Genomic DNA, 16,932 nt, shown 5'->3' with positions numbered 1-16,932 from the left:
GAGGGAAGTGTGAATTGTGTGTGTCTGGAGCTGAACTCTCTTTCTCTCTCTCTCTCTCTGGTGAAATTACTAGCCATACCTACACAATGGAACAGTTTCAACAGGGGAGACAGAGAGACCCACTCTGGAATACCCAACAGCCCAGTGGTTAGGGCACTCACATGGGAGACCTGGGTTCAAGTCCTTGCTCCCTATCAGGCAGATTGGGGATTCCAACCATCATATTCCACATTGGGTATAAGGGGGCCATCACCACCTCCTCCAGCAAATGTAGGCTTATTCAGAGCATGTCTACTGGATTGAGTCCCAAGGTAAGAGACGCAGGGGAACCTAGTTTGTGAATCTCACCAAGGTTTAGCCATAAGCTCGGTAGTGAGCTGCTGGACATCATCAGGACTTAGGTGAATATGTATGTGCCCAGCCACTGAAATTTAAGCACTTCTGGGATATTAAGGTGAAAACATAGTTGGCACCTAACCCTGTAGGCTCCTAAAGTCCCTTGGGGTATGAGAGTTGGTTGTGTAAATGCCAATGTTGGACTTAATAGGCACTTAGGTGCAGGAAAAAATTTTATAGTGGAAGTGCTGTGAGCCATTGAACCAAACTGTAAACCCTGCATATGATGGAAATCACTTCACGCCAGGGGTTACAGCAGCAGCCCCAGCACCGCTAGTTCCAGCACCTATGCTTAGGTGCCTAAGTCCCCCTTCTGAATCTAGACTCCAAAGCACAGTTTTCACAAAGGTGTGAATTCTGTGTTAGGCTGTGTCTCTGAAATAAAGAGTGACATACCTGGGTCCTGGTTATAGAATGCCAGTCACCTTGGCTTAGGTGCTAATGTGATCAGTCCCATTTAACTAACTGGAACTGCTCAGAAGCAAAATGTTGTGCAGGAGCATGTCCTTCATGTTCTCTGGTACTTTAAACTCTTTTAATTAAATATCCTTATCGTGTCTTATCTATGTTTTATAAAATATATATATACATTTTAGGGCTTTTTTAAAAAAATCGATTTCATGTCAGCCTTTAAATTTCTTCATTACAGCTTTCCTGCTTGGAGGCTTTTTGAAGTGCCTACCGCCTTGTTATATCCATAGCATAAACAGAAAAGTGCATTGCATCTTCTTGTTCATAAATGATGACCCTGTCCCCAGGGTGACTGCATGTACTGCACTTTGTCAAAAGGGAAGAGAAGCCACACAGAGGGGCCTCGCACAAGTGGAAGTTGTTACTTGTTCCACAAGTGATGTTACTCTTAGTTTCTCCCCTTTTCTCAGCAGCAGCCACTTGTTCTCTCCCACCCCAGCCCTCTATTGCACAGGTGCCAATATTTAAAATCTATGAATAGGTTTGTTTGGGGAGATGGGGAAGAAATATTTTTACTCCACTAAACTATATGGAAGTAGGAGGGATTATTTCTGGAGGGACAGAATGAGGAAAATTATAAATTATAGGGTCTGCCCTTCCTAATTGGTTCAAATTAGGGCTGTCGATTAATTGCAGTTAACTCATGTGATTAACTAAAAACAATTAATCACGATTAAAAAAATCGTTGATGCTTTTTCACCTCCAGGTGGCTAGGAAACTTTATCCCTTCCTCTTGGACAAGGATGGGGGCACAGTGTGATCCCTGGTCTTCAGAGCTGATGCAGCCAGGGCAGGGCTAAGTAACTGCTATCATCTTGGGAAGAGGAGTCCCCTATTAAGGGACAGGTGGAGAGGCTGAACTGGGTTGGTGATATGCTGTGGGGAGAAAGGGGGTCATTCTGAAGCTGTGTTGTGTGAGAAGGAGGGATATTTCAGTACTGCATGAGATGCAGCGGTGAAAACCTTTGAGATAGATAGTATGGTGAGGGATACTTTACTCCTACACTAAGCAGACAGATTAGATGGATTAGAGTGGGAGCAATTCATGACTTATTTTTTAATGTCCCTGCTTTTTCCCTTGAGCATGCAAGGCTGGGGCTTTCTAGCTGCTACAGAGTCTGGTACTTAAAGAAGAGATTCAAATGCACTTTAAAAAACGTCTGGGAGTGGGGCAAAACATTAGAGTGAAGAAATGCCACCTTCCCACACTAAAGGAGGGGGGACTCTAAGAAGCCACACCTGAACTCTTTGTCAGGCGTGGGGGAGGAGGTTCTTTCTGTTAGCACAACCCAGGATCCCATAGCCCACTAACCAGTTTTGTGAACTTCCCTCCCACCCTCCTTGGGTAGTTGGTACATTCCCACTGTAACTTCAGGAGCATAAATAGAGGCAGCAGCAAGCTGCGGGGAAAATTGTTTGCTAGGTAGGGGAAGGTGAATCTGTTTGCTTGTCCAAGCACAAGCAGTTTTGCTGCTTGCAGCTGGTCGTGTGGAAGGTGTATCATGGAGCAGCTGGTGCAAACAGAAGTGTGGAAAGCGCAGACTTTACAGGAACTGATCCAGATCCTGCATCGCTTATTTTCTGGTGATAAAGTCAGTGTAGAAGAAGTACAAGCCTTAATGGAATCGTATGAAAGCAACCCTGTGGAGTGGATGAAATATGCCCAATTTGACCAATACAGGTAAAGTCAGCTCTTCTTATCTCAGTGCAAAGGGTGGTAACTCAAAAAGGAGCCTGTCCAAATAGTAAATGAACAGCGCAACAAGCAAGACATATAAACAACTGGTGGGAAATGGGGGGACGTGGGTTGTGCTATTTTGGGGGGGGGGGTTAAATAAGGTGAAATCAACAGAGATCAGAGGAATGGAACGTAAAGTCTAAGTATGACCAATATGCACGAATTAAACTGAAGTAGTTCACGTGTGCATGCGTTACATGGCGCTATGAAAGCGTTTTCTCCAAATATCGTTTAAATCGGTTTGAGGAGTCGTCTTTGCTATTATCTGGTGTTCTAATAGTTGGAATCTAGATAACGTGACATCTGGGTGAAGGAGGAACTGGCATCTCGGTATAAACTTAATTGTAATAGATTGTAAAATAAAGAACATGGTTGGGATACACAACAATAATGAAGAGTCGCTGTAAGGGCGGGATAACACGACTGTAGCCTCGCCAGTGCATATACTGTTGCGATCATTTTAGTTAGGTACAGCTGTGGGTAAGAATCTGACCTACATGCATGTGGCTTTTATTATTTATTGTATTGGCTGCTAAAGCTAGTACACTCCGTATTTTTCCTACACCACTCCCTTCAGTTCTAAGTGCGTGGTTTTCACGTGAATAGCAAAGATGTTTTAGGAGGTGACGGATGGGAGGAGGCACCTCCCCATGCGTGGAACCGTTTGCAAATTCAGAATGAAGCCAGTCTCCTGGAAACAGCTCAGAAACTAAGAACCCAGAGAAAATATCTTGGCAAGTTTCCCAGGCTGATCAGCAGTAGGAGACTAATTCAGCTTAGCTCGGTACTTTCCCTCCACATCGTCACGCTACACAAAGCTGGTCTCCATGGCTGGTGCGCGCCGCGCTGTGGCAGGGGGGCAGCGGCGACTATCTCGTGTCGGTAACCGTGTACGCAGCGCCAGTCATTTACGGTTGACTGCTGCGGTGAATCAGTAGGAAAAGGTCCCCAGAGTTACAGGGGCGGTTTGGCGGAGCTGGGAAGAGGTCAGGAAGCCTTGGTTGTGCATCGAGTTGTTTGAAATAAAGTCTACTAAGCACCACTCCTCGGCTTCGGCTTTTATTTTGCAAAAACTCTTCTTCTCCCTCCGCCCCAGCACAAAACCAACGGTTCGCTACAGTAAAAATCCCCTCTCAACACTATTCTGCTCCCTCCAGCTGCATTTCCCATGCACTCCTCCTCTCCCGCCCTGCACGGGTTTGGGGTGGCGTTTTCCATGCCATTCTCCTCTTTCTCTGATTCCGCCTCGTGTTCCCTCTCTCCACTTCCTTTGCATGCCTCCTTTAGACCCAGCACACGGTGCGCTGGGTGGGAACCTCCTTGCAATCCTCCCTGGTCCCTTCCCTACACGCGGTGCCCTCTCGGGGGTGCTGCGATGCGCATGCCACCCTCTGCCTTTCCCTCTACTCCTTGTGCTCTGCGGGCTGCTAATCCCTCTGCGAACCGGGCTGTGGGGGCGGGGGGCGCAGGCCGGGCGCTATTCAGTTCTTCTCCCCCTCCGCACTAGTGGCTTTGCAGGTTCCGGCGCTGCCCTGCACAGGGTTGTTCAGAGGTAGGGCAAGGGACGGGGCTCCGGCAGCCAATCAGAGCTGCCCCACAGCTACGCCCCGAGGCGCTGGCCAAATCACAGCCGGCCTAAGTCAGTAAGCTACGTGGCTGCCTGGCTCTGATGAAGCTGGAGGGGGCTTGAGCAGGGGCAGTCTCTGGCCCATGGGCTCCTGGGCATCACTTGCAGGGACCTGGCACAGATTGTTTTCGCTGTGCAGCGGCTCTCCAGTCTCCTGGCCCTAAGAAATGGGGGGCAGGGTTGAGTGTGGAGCTCGTTAAGCATTAGCCTGGGCTCCGCTTGTGTAGAAAAGTAGGCAGTCAATGGGCAGACCTGAGTGCAGGGGCAGTATCCTAATGCAGGAGCTTGGGTTGATTCCCCCCACCACCCTTCCGCCCAATTTTCTCCCATCCTGATTAATTACCAAGATAATAGACAAACATTAGAGCTGTGCGTATGTATGAACATCTGTTTAGGGTGCCCAGACTTCCTGTTTTGGGTCAGGACAGTCCCTTTTTTAAGCCTTGTCCTGGCTGTCCTGACTTTTCTGGCAAAAGCAACTTATGGATTTGTCCCAACTGGTGATCAGTTGGCAATAGCAAGCGGGACAAATGCCACTTTTGTCAGAGTAGGGTACAGGGGGTGAGTGGCAACGCCAGCCTCGTGGGGGGTGGGAGGGAGAGGCAGGGCTCGGCTTGGCTGTGGCTAGGGCTTGAGTGAACAGCGACCCCAGCCCCAGGTGAGGGGCAGGCCGGGCTAGAGTGAACAATGACTCCAGCTGATGGGTTGGGGAGACAGGGCTCAGGCAATCAGCTGGGGCCAGCCCCTCCTGAGGGAGGGCAAGAGTGGGGCCTTGGGCTACCCCCAGGCAGTGTCCCATTTTACCTTTGGGAAATATGGTCCCCCTAGTTTATAGGATTTTCTGCAGTGTTCATCAGTCCCCCTCCCCCTCCCAACATTCATGAAGTTGTCCTCATGCCATCCCTGCAAGGTAGGGCAAGTATTATCCACAGTTTGCAGGTCAGGAACTGAGTTACAGACTCTGCTCCACTAGCGCTCAGCCCGGCATCCTTGCAGCTCCACTAGTGGAAGGGTAGGTGTAGACAGAGTACAGGGGTTTCTACCACTGTGTCAGCTGGCACCCATACATTGTTTATACTAATCACTATTACCATTGGAAGGACATGTACTAGGGCTAGACAGTGGGAAAAGAGTAATAAAAATTCTCAAGATAAACCTACCCTGAGTGTGTAGCCAGCAACCCCTGCTGTGCAGAAATGACAGATTGTGACATGTCACAATACAAGCTTTGTTGATCAAACATCATACAGAAGAGAACTTTTATATTAAAATTAAAAATAGTCAAGAAGCTTAAAATGGAATGAAATGCAGAAACGTAACTTCATGATTCAGGTAAGGCAAAATATGTGTGATGAACTGAAGATAATTTCGTACCACCATACTATTTTGACAGAATACAACCGAGGGATATCTTACGGGGAAAATTGCAAATTAGGCAAAACAACCAGCCAGTTAACACAAATAGAAAAACTACTTCTGCATGCTAGGTGAGAATCTCCTGCCAGTTACTAGTGGGTGTGGCAGAGGAACACTTTTTGTTAGGTACTCTCCTACTACTTAAGGCCCAGAGCCTGCAAAAGTATAAGCATATGCTTCATTTTTCACACTGTCAGTAACCCCATTGAAATCAATGAGGCTACTCATGTGCGAGCTTGTAGGATTGGACCTTCAGTTAGGAATCAGATCATGAAATCGCCTGTATTGTTTAGGGATAGGAGGCCCTCAAGCCCTGAGAATGGAACATACCCTTGATTAACCACCATGAATAATATATATGTAAAAAGCAAGCCTTTTCTGCTTTTCTTTTTGTTTGATTTAGTATAGGAAACTTTTTTTAGTATCTTCTGCTCTTCAGAGCTTTGTTTTGGGTGTAGCTGTTTGACAGAAATTACTGTGTTGGTACTGGGTTTCAGATGTACAAAAAAATTACAAGTACGAAAAAACAGAATAGTCCAGAAAAGCAACAGTTTTACCATATGTGGTAACTCCTAAACTTTAAAAATCTTTGCCTAATGCAAAAGAATGTAGTCACCAAAAGGAAAGCCAAGAATATTTGAAAATGAACTGTAGAAAAAGCATACATTTATTTTCTTTGTTGCAGTACTCTATTTCTAATTAGAAAGCCTGCTGTTGAAGTGATCTCATTCAGCAGCTATTTTGATTAGATTCTCTCCTCTGCTTCAGTTTCAGATACATATGTCCAGACCTCAGTACTGGATTTAATTTAAAAGCTTTCTTGATACTATCAAGTGTTAGCTGTATGTCTGGTTTTTTTTTTTCCAACCTGAAAAAGTGGCAAAAACCACTTAAAAATTCCATTTCACTTTCTCTTCATATAATTTGCTTTCCAAAGCAAAGGGACCTTGTAATATAGGCTGCCACTCACCATGTTTATATTCCCTGCTGTTGTTTCTTTATATGCTCACACATATATTTTAAAAAACCACAGATGTTCTCAATTTCAGGTACACAAGAAATCTTGTGGATAAAGGAAATGGAAAGTTCAACTTGATGATCTTATGCTGGGGTGAAGGACATGGCAGGTGTGTATCCAAACGGCTTGATACTTGCAGATAGAAATAAAGCTACAGTATTTTTCATTTGGTCCGTGTAATACTGTTCGTCATTGTCCTGTAATAAGAGACAAACCATTTTCCTCACAAGCACTAAAGGGTAGAGGGTGGTTAACTGATTACTACTTGTTTTGTTTGTAGTTATAATCAGGATGACTATGCCAAAGGGGTAATTCTGAAAATTGTGTATCTCATAATTTTAGGGCATTTCTGCGGTTTTCAGTCTTCCACCAAATCTAAGCTTCTGTTTTGTCCATTGAACTTTTTTAACCTTACAGTTACAGAGCTGGATCTTCCAGTCTTTAGTAAAACTCCAGTTGCTTCATTGGAGTTCTCCCTGATCAGGACTGCAGGATCAGACTCATGTATTAGAGCAGGGGTCGGCAACCTTTCAGAAGTGCTGCGCCGAGTCTTCGTTTATTCACTCTAATTTAAGGTTTCGCGTGCCAGTAATACATTTTAACGTTTTTAGAAGGTCTCTTTCTATAAGTCTAAATATATAACTAAACTATTGTTGTATGTAAAGTAAATAAGGTTTTTAAAATGTTTAAGAAGCTTCATTTAAAATTAAATTAAAATGCAGAGCCTCCCGGACTGGTGGCCAGGATCCAGGTAGTGTAAGTGCCACTGAAAATCAGCTCGTGTGCCACCAGTTGCCTACCCCTGTATTAGACGCTATAAAAGCTTTTGTTTCTATTACACCAATATAGTTTCAATTCTGCTCTGTGTGGCCAGCCTGAGAAAACAAGATTGGATTAGGCAGCTTGGAGTGTGGGAATGAATGGACTCTCCCCACCCCACCCTACTGTATAACAAGGCCACTTTGTGGTTGCTATCACAATGATAAAGGGACAACAACTGCTGTGACTAGTCTACGTGGGATGTATGGGGGCATCGACTGGTGGATTTGCATAGTCAGCGTGCCACTGAGGCCCCCTGCAGAACTTTTTTCTATGGTATGCAGGAATTTCAGACTTCCTATATATATATTCTGTAGCCTGCCTCTTTTGCAGAGCTGAACCATGCCAGTACTGTTGCTTATTGGGTGGTGTATATGTACCAGCGGACATAGGGACAGGATCTGTCTCTCTTTCACAACTTTGCCGGCTAACCAAAAAAAGTTATGTGACAAAAAATTACAGGCTATAATCACTGACCCTGCACATAAGCAGAAAAACTATAATTGTTTGCTTTAGATGTGAAAATGAATTAACATTGTCAGGTCTAGTTTGGGATGGTGCCATGCTTCCCCAAACAGATGTAAGAGGGCAGTCTAGATCTGCAGCCCACCAGCCATTTAGTATAGGGTCTTTTCTGAGCAGAGACTAAAATTTTTGTCAAATAGTATACTGGTTTGTGATTTGGACAAGCATCTGCTGGTGATTAAAATGATACCACAACTTGTTTTCACTCCCTGTGTAAGCAGGATAAAATAGTTAACATGATTAATTGGAAGAGAAACTGTTGAGGGAGTGACTACGTGGCATTCATGACCTTGCCCACTTAAAAAAAAAAAAACCTGCTTTTTGCAAGTCAACAGCAATACAACTTCTGTTTGGATTGGAACATCATTTGTTGTGTATAAACACTTAAATCCATAATATTCTAGATTGAAGCTTGATTAGCCTTGTACCTTGGGGTCAAAAAATCCACTTGCCAGAAGTTTTCCCTTGGGTTCTAAAGCCATCAACCTCTGCAGCAGTGAAGCTTTAGTTTCTTTTTAACTACATTTCTAGCCCTTATGGCTGCAAATATAGCAATTCAAATGTATTCCTGAGTAGGTAGCCACCCTGCACCAGTGCTCCTGTTACTGCTCACAGCTTTGCCAAGCAACAGCAAAGTGAAATTAACAGTTCTGTCTGATCAGTTTAGTTGTTGCTATTAAATCCAGTGGGAAGCAGTGAAACTACCTTTTTCCTGTGTACCTCACATCCATCACAGCAGCAAAGAAGCCCTAACGATGGAGAAGAAGTAGAAAGCTCCCTCTTCCAGATGGTGGGGTGGAGTTTCAAGTTTATTTCTAGCCTATAACTGATAGGAAAGATAGAACCCCCAAGCAAAGTTCCATGGAAGTGCCCTCTTGTTTCTCAACAGCCAGGGTGTGTTACCTGGACTTTTCTTTTGTGTTTACTTCTGGCTAGTATGATTAATCCTTCAGCTAGTAGTTATCTGCTAAATTTTCCAACACCTGTATTTGTTGTTAAGTTATTGTAATAGCTTTCTAATACATCAGCCTTTATTGAGCATCTTTCAGTCACAGTGAATGTTTCTTTGAGATTTGTTGGTGTTCTGATAATGTGACAAATGTGCAATAACATTCATGTCCTGTACATACTGTTATACCTCTACAATACACTACAGTATCTGTTTCTTGTGGGGGAATTCTTTGCCACTGCGTACACGGAGAATTCATGTTCCCCGCAGATTTTTTTTCTCCGCAGAAAATACATTCTGCTGGAGAGGCGCTGCGATCATGCCTTTCGCCCATCCAGGCTGCTGTGGCGCCAGAACAGAGTGCAGCCGGCTCGCAGCCAGCTGCGGATAGGGAGGATGAGGGGCAGCTTTCCTCACAGCGCCCTGCCCACAGGGCCAGGTGAGGAAGTCCAGGATAGTGGGGGTGGGGATAGAGCGGGGCACAGGGGGCTTCTGGGGAGGTCACATAGAATAGGGTTCAGAAGGGTTAGTGGGGGGACAGACTGGGGCAGGAGCTGAATTGGAGTAGGGGTGCTGGACAACATGGGGATGGGGAGCAGAGGGGATGGCTGAGTGAGGATGCTGGGCTCTATGGGAATGGGGATTGTAGGTGGCTGAGTGGGAGTGAAGGGGCACATGGGGAGGGGGGCAGGTGTAGGGACACATGAGGACAGAAGATGTGCCTGACTGAATGGGAGAAGCTAGGGGTCATCCAGGGTCTGCATGGAGGAGGCTCCCCACCTCCCTAACAATTTCCCCCCCCCCCAAAAAAAGACAACCTTGTTCCATACTTCTCCCACCCTGACCCAGCAACCCTCCAGGTTCACTCCTAGGCTCTTTCCTAGCAATTACTTCTCTGTCCCTCAGCTCCTCTGTTACCCTCGATTTCCCCCCAAGCCTTTGCACTGCTTCTGAGGGGTGTGGGGAATATGTTTCTGTAATGTAATTTACATGAATTATGACTCAAAGTTCTGTATTAATATGCCTAAGAAGGAATCTATTTGTCAAAAAACATTTCTGGAATATTTTTTGTCTGTATTTTTACAGAATACTTGCTTACAGGTATTTTGAAATAAATTACCAAAATACTTGAAACTAGCATGACTATATTGTGTTATTTTGACAAACAAAATATGCATATTTTTAAAATATTGTGCATATATTTTTTAATTTTTTGGTGCAGAATTCCCCCAGGAGTAGTCTGTTATATTTGTAGTAGGTATTATTAAACGTATACATCACACTGAGTTCAGCTATTCTGTGTTTCTGTAGCAGTATTCATGATCACACTGACTCACATTGCTTTATGAAGATCCTTCAGGGGAATCTAAAAGAGACTCTGTTTGAGTGGCCTGGGAAAAAAGGGACTGGAGCGATGACTAAGAAATCAGAACGAGTTTTGGAGGAAAATCAATGTGCCTATATCAACGGTAAGCTTTTTTTTTTTTAATGGCTTGTATATGACCATTCCATTGCTACTCACCAATGAGTATAACTCTTAACTGAAAAGTTCACTCTTTAATAAACTGATCTAGCTAGGTTCTTGTATTGCATCTAACCCTGTCATATATGTGAAGTTAAAATGTAAAGCAATAGGCAAATTGCATGTATGAAAATCCAAAACTCATACATGTCTCTGGTTGGATTTATGAAGAAAATATCTCTTGGGTGTGTAAGGTCCTTTTGAGCTACAATGGAAAGCCTAAGAACAATACTATAGTGATTTCCCACACAATCAGTAAGTCTAACAGCCAGCAATATAACGGATAATGACTGAAATGTACATTGCTCTGGTCTTTTAGAATCCTGTATTTACACTTTTTAGGGTGCACAGTAGCTTGTACCTAACTTGACTTGGGGTAGGGAGTGGAAGGATCTTTTTTGTTGAACAACGTTCACTATGTACAAAAGTACACTAAAGCCCAGTCCTGCAGTGCTCAGCACAACTCCTCATGTGAAGTAGTGCACAATACTGTATGAAAATGGTGGACTTCTTGACTACTTCTGACTCATTATAATGTGTGTAACTGCTTCTATACAACTCTCTGTATGCACTGTATGCTGTTTTCTATATTTACTTCTTTGTGAGAAGCTTGCAAATAAAACAAAAGGCTTGAACGATTTACTTGACCCCTGTACAGCTAGTCTTTTGGCTAACCAGCCAGAGGCCAGTGCCTTTGAAAACTTACTGAAAACTTTCTTCTGATTATTTTCCATACTTGGTCTCAACCCAGAGGTGGATTTTCATTAACCCAAACTTTCTGAAGTGGAAGGAGAGAGAAATCTGTTCAAGTGCTCAAGGTTTTTGTTGGGGGTCAAGGGATGTTTGTTTTATAATACAAACAATACATTGGGAAGTAAGTCATTTTTTTTGTTTTTTTTTAAACTGGTTCAGAAAACATTTGCACTTTATGTGCGTATGCTCCAAACACAAATTCTTTTGGGCTGTTTGTTTTGTTTGGTTTTGTTTTTGTTTTGTTTTAAAGCAATCTTTTAAAAAGCCTCAAACTAGTCCTCTGAGAGAACTGTATGCCTAGATCCTCTGCTGTGTTTCCTGGCTGGATACTTCAACTTATAAGTAACAGAAAACAAAATGCTGTGCATTCAGAATTTGTTGCCTTAACTCTTTAAACAAAGCCCTAAGGTATTTTTGTTTCTATCTGGATATCTGTGCATTCAAATAAATGGTGCTGATGAAGAAAGAATATCCCATATAGCGTGGCAGTTCTTTTTTGTGCTAGTTGCATATTACTTGGTGTTTGCACTTTACTTATAAGACAACCCAGAGGAGTGAGTTGATTTTAATTTCTCAGTATAGGACTATAAATTTAGTGATTTTTTTCCCCTCATGAAATGAAATAGTGTAAATAGAATGTACGGGTGTATATTTTAAATGTCCCAAAGTTGGAATACACAGTGCTTCCCATAGTAACAGTATCTGTGCTACATTGTACAATTAAGGGCTGGGTATTATGTAAGATATTACATAAGCATGAAGGACTGAGTTGCATTTGCTCTGGGAATCATAAACTTGAATTCTTGAACTCTTGAGCAGTTTTTAAAATTCTTCCTTAATGTTCAGTCAACTTTGGTAGATTTAATGTTCACACTTTGGGTATTTTATAGAACTGTTTCTGCCCTCTGGTTCTCTAAAAGTGCCGTTAACTTATTAATAGCCACACTGTGGATAGTGGCTTATTTTATTATCTGTTCAATTATCTTTGCTGTTTCAATGAAGGTTGGATGTTTGCCACACTCTGGTATTTTGTCACTTTACCCTTTCCCATTTGTCTGGGCTTTTATTTAATTGGAAGATGGACAACTGTAAAAGAAAGCAACTGTCTCCTTGCCCGTGAATTTACACTTGAAATTCAAGTAGTTCAGTCTTAACATGGTTGATGTTCTCGTTATCAGGCTGAAAACTAGCAATGCAAAACACTGTTTTCCTCTGAAATCTCTTGTTTATTCTTTAGAAAAACAAATCTTCCATTCAACGTCTTCAGAACACCAGGAAAGAAAGTATCATTTGGGGATGGCAGCTGGTAATAAATTACCAACAATGTGCTCTTCCTAAAGCTTCTGTAAATTTCTGTTAAGCTTTATACCATAGTAGATAACAAAAAATTCTGTGTATGGAAAGCTAGAGAGCAAGGCATTCTGAACTCCCAATGGGTTTGGGGATCTGTCCTAGAGAGTAAAACCTAAATTTGAATTAAAAATTCATCCTGAAAGCATGGGTATGTCTAGCTGTCTTGTTGGTTTAGAGACGGTGCTTCTCCAGGCTTGTATCAGATTTCATTAGACCTGTCTGTTAATGTAGCCTTTCCTCTCATGTCCTCACTTGTCTAGACTCCATTGGCCTGCACCGTGTGGAGAACACAAGCCACACAGAGTCTGCTGTTAGTCTGCACTTGTACAGCCCGCCCTTTGACAGCTGTAACACCTTTGATCAAAGAACTGGACACAAGCATAAAGTCAAAATGACATTCTATAGTCAGTTTGGAGAAAGGACTCCGGGTGTAAGTACAAGCTAATGAATACCCTTTATGTTCAACTATCCTGTGTCCTCATGTGAACAGAGCAGAGAGCTAGCTTGCTGTGTTGCTGCCCATCATTGCAAACCAGCCCTTGGCTCTGTTGGTGGGTTGCCCAGCACAAGCACAGTTCTTGTTATGGACTGTCTGGTCATTTTTTAGGATAGAGATGAAACACGTTTCAAAGGGAAGCTCAGGTTTGGTGTCAACCTTAAGTTTCCCTTTACGCACAGTTTTTAAAATGCTGCTGTGCACTTACACTGCAGTGCTTTCTTTGCCTCTTCAAAGCATGGTACAAATATTATTCTCACAGCATCCGTAGGAGGCAGGCAAGCAGGGCTTTGGAGCAGAGTGCAGAGCAGCTCCGGAGCAGTGGAGCTGCAGATTTTTGCCTGGAGCTGGAGCGGAGCCAGAGTATAGCTCCAAAGCCCTGCAGGCAAGGATTATCTTCATTTCACAGATGAGGCAGTGTCATTTGTCCGAACTGCAGTTGGATTTAGGTATTCCTGGCTCTGCTCATCCATCTGCCCCCTGCTCCCCAGTAAGAAAAGGTCCAATCTTATGAAGTACAGAGGAGGCATCAGCTCCCCTTGATAACAAAAGGAGTTGAGAGTACTGTTGGGCTAAGCCGTTTCACATTTCAAGTCCAAATTGTTTTCTCCCTGTAACTTGTTGGCAACAAAAACTAATACAGTGTCATGACATTTTAAAAAACAAACTTTGAAATGCAGACTCCCTGAGCAAGGTTGGTCTGCTTAATGGCACAGCACCAACGCTGTGTTCATCTCTGTCTGGAGCTCTCAGTACCAGGACTGGGAGTGGTGGTTGATGGGCTTCCCTTTGGAACTCTTCAGTGTGTCTAAACCTGGCCACAATTTAGGACCTTTTATAGGTGAAGAAATGGGGCAGATCTTCAGGACCTTGTTTGGGATAGCCCATGGCAGGATTGGGTGAGATTCAACTAAGGCTTTATGTATAATGGGCAAAATCCCTCCAGTCCACCACGCACAATGCAAATAGCTGTGTTTCTTTGCAGCTTTTCACATTAAAGCACCCAAAGCTTTTACACATTTGAAAGTCCTCCAGACAACTAAACTCCTTCTTGTCCTTATCATCCAGAAGAAATAAAATAAACATTGAATAGCACAGTCACATGAGAATAAGAATTCAAGATTTTTGCAGCTTGTGTTTTCTCTTTCTTAAAAATTTTTTACCAGCAACTCTTGGTTGGTTTGTGTGTGTAAGATAACGAGTGAAATATTTGGAAACTAGCTATTTGAACTTCAAATATTTTCCTGTTTTGTTTTGTAGCAACTGGCAACTTTTGTACCTCTGATGGGAAGTTTTATCTGATTTTCGAGTGGGGAAAATCTTAGTCATTGGGTGTCTCCACTTAGTTCCAGTAACTGCAACTGGTAAAGCAGGGCTGAATGGAACCAGGTTTGGCCATACAGCTGTCTCAAATGACTGCATGCTCCAAAAAACTTTTGGCTTCAATGAGGGTTTCTGGAAAGCTCATTGAAAATGGACACAGTCTTTTACTATTTACCAGGCCTCAAAGGAACATGGGGAGGCAGGAAAGTGTGAGATGGGAGGAGAGGTTAAAAATACAAAGGAGAATGACTAGTGCAAAGTGTTTGTTTGTTTGTTTGTTTTCTTAGGAACAAGAAAATCTAACTGAAAATCTAAATAGTATAAGCATGCAACACTTTCTGTTAGCTTTCCTTTTCATTCAAACTAAGCAAAACTTAAAAGTAAACTCCTAATGTACTTTTCAATAAATTGTCTCTAAATGTTTAGCTAGAGTTTAATTGAAGAATCTGGCTGTGCTGGAGGGTTTTTAAAGCTAATTGGTCAATTATTCAGTAATTCTGTGTGCACCTGCTCCCAGTTGTACATGCCAAACACTGAAAGCCTGTTTTTTCAATGTTAATCAGTTAACTTACCAGTGACTTTCCCCCAGAAAGTAGCCTGCTATGTGCTTAGTTAAAGAAAACTCTATGGATCTAGAGTGCATTTTGTGAGTGCTACTGTGTATTTATACCACAGTATTAATATAGGAAGTTGCATGCCAAGAAAAATCCCATAAGCTTGATCCTGCCCTCTGATAGGTGGAGTACATCATCACGATTTTTGCTAGTAGGCATTCATGTGCAAGTGGAGTTAGATGATTCTCACCCCCATCCCCACCAAACTGGGGGGGGGGTGTCTAATTTTGATGACAGGATCAAGCTTGATTCAATAGGTCTCGTGTGGATAGGGCATGAGTCAGGGGTTCATGAGACCAGAGTTAAATTCCCTGTTCTGCCATGCACATGCCCAAGGTCACACTAAATCATATGGTCTTTCTCTGCCTCACTTCCCTAGCTGTAAAATGGGGATAAGAGCACTTCCCTTGCTCACAGAGGTGTTGTGAGAATAAATACATTAAAGATTGAGGCACCCGGCTATTATGGTAATGGGGGCCATATACGTACCCTAAGCAGATGAGGCATCATAATCTAGTCTTAAGTATTTTCTTTTAAAAGAATCTCTCCTCTTTCTTTTAGGCAACAGTAGTGTCACAAGAGAACAACTGAGAAGCACCCGAATGAATATGTTAAGGCCTGCTGAATGTTTGACCAGGGACAGAAGAAGTGTATAGCTGATGCTAGCTATAGCTGAATAACCAGTACATAGAAATACAGTAGGGAGGCTTCCTGGCAATATATAGTTATGTTGAATGAATATGGGACTCTAAGGTGACTAGTGCTATAAGCTGCTGCAGGGGTTAGATGCCTTTACATAGGCTGTTGTAAAGTCAGAATCAAGTACCTTGTTTTTCTGATCCTAGCCTCTTTTAAATTCCACTTCTGAATCTGGAATATCAGTAGTAGGCTTTTTAAACACCATTTGACACTATTTATAGGTCTTTTTATATGGTATATGTGCTCAGTGTATTTAGTAATGTAAACTTTGTAGCCTCAAGTCACCATTTGTAATGTATTGGATACTAGTAACAGCAGTTGTCCTTTTTTTTTTTTTTTAATGAAGCCTTTTATGTTTTAATGCTCTGGAACATTTTGGTAATTGTGCATTTTTTATTTTATTTTATTTTTTAAAAATCTCATTTGTCAGATCTGTTTTTAAACAGATGCGCTTCATGTACAATGATGTTTGAAAAGTTAACTCAGTTGGGCAAAGGTCTAGGTTTTTAACCAGACTAATGTTTAATATGGCTAATATCCAGTTTCCAGAGTTCTGTTGTATAGCTACTGAATGCCTTTAGGGTAACCTAAATAAAACTGGATTTGAGCACAAATTTCAAAAGTTTACAGCCTCTTTCCTGATAAATAAAATATATAATGCTCATTACTGTGATTAATTCCATCCTCAGTAGATCTCTCATGAATATCTCTTAAATCTTACCTAGGCGATACCATTATTAGAAGGAGTTAAAAAGACAAAAGCATTTAAAACTTACTGTGAAATCCTGACCCCATTAAAATCAATGGGATTTTTTTGATAGATTTCAGTGGCTCCAAGATTTCATCCTTAAACCCGGAGTTACAATACACAGGAGTTTTTGCAAAACATAATTATAGTAAAAACAGAAATGCGCTAAAAATCAGTGAGGTCTGGTTTTTTTCTTTCCTCCATAAAAGACTGTCTTTATTTATCTGACCTAAATGTGCATGAGAAGATGAGATACACTAAGTGAAAATAAACATTTCCTTTAGTTTCCTTGTAAAAACAACAGTAGAAAATGAGGCTGTATAAAGATTCCACTGTACTCTTCACTCTCTTCTTAGGTGACTATGCTCCACTGGACAGTAATATAAAATTTTAACAGTACCTTTTTCTAATGAGTTTTACATCTTCCTCCTTATTGAAAGTAAACACTACAGAGATTTTTAGAGT

At 42.3% G+C, this 16,932-nt stretch overlaps 1 protein-coding gene across 5 annotated transcripts; it reads left to right on the top strand.

The window, feature by feature from the left end:
• The first annotated feature begins 1,602 nt into the window (after window positions 1–1,602).
• CDO1 (cysteine dioxygenase type 1) lies at window positions 1,603–16,333 on the top strand. Of its 5 annotated transcripts, none has more exons than XM_039545258.1 (6): window positions 1,603–1,731; window positions 2,348–2,548; window positions 6,698–6,775; window positions 10,271–10,428; window positions 12,848–13,017; window positions 15,582–16,333. In XM_039545258.1, exons 2-6 carry the CDS (start codon window positions 2,370–2,372, stop codon window positions 15,609–15,611), a joined length of 615 nt encoding a protein of 204 aa, XP_039401192.1. In that variant the 5' UTR covers window positions 1,603–1,731; window positions 2,348–2,369; the 3' UTR covers window positions 15,612–16,333. The 5 variants fall into 5 exon arrangements, with proteins under 5 accessions (XP_039401192.1, XP_039401195.1, XP_039401191.1 ...); XM_039545259.1 differs by lacking the exons at window positions 1,603–1,731; window positions 2,348–2,548 and adding exons at window positions 7,516–7,761; window positions 9,247–9,398 and having other exon boundaries at window positions 6,707–6,775; XM_039545257.1 differs by lacking the exon at window positions 1,603–1,731 and having other exon boundaries at window positions 1,744–2,548.
• Window positions 16,334–16,932: the final 599 nt, after the last annotated feature.

Source organism: Mauremys reevesii, linkage group 6 (assembly GCF_016161935.1).
Source record: "Mauremys reevesii isolate NIE-2019 linkage group 6, ASM1616193v1, whole genome shotgun sequence".
Lineage (NCBI taxonomy): Eukaryota > Metazoa > Chordata > Testudines > Geoemydidae > Mauremys > Mauremys reevesii.
The sequence above is the reverse complement of the archived record's forward strand: the minus strand, read 5'-3'. Positions and strand labels throughout refer to the sequence as shown.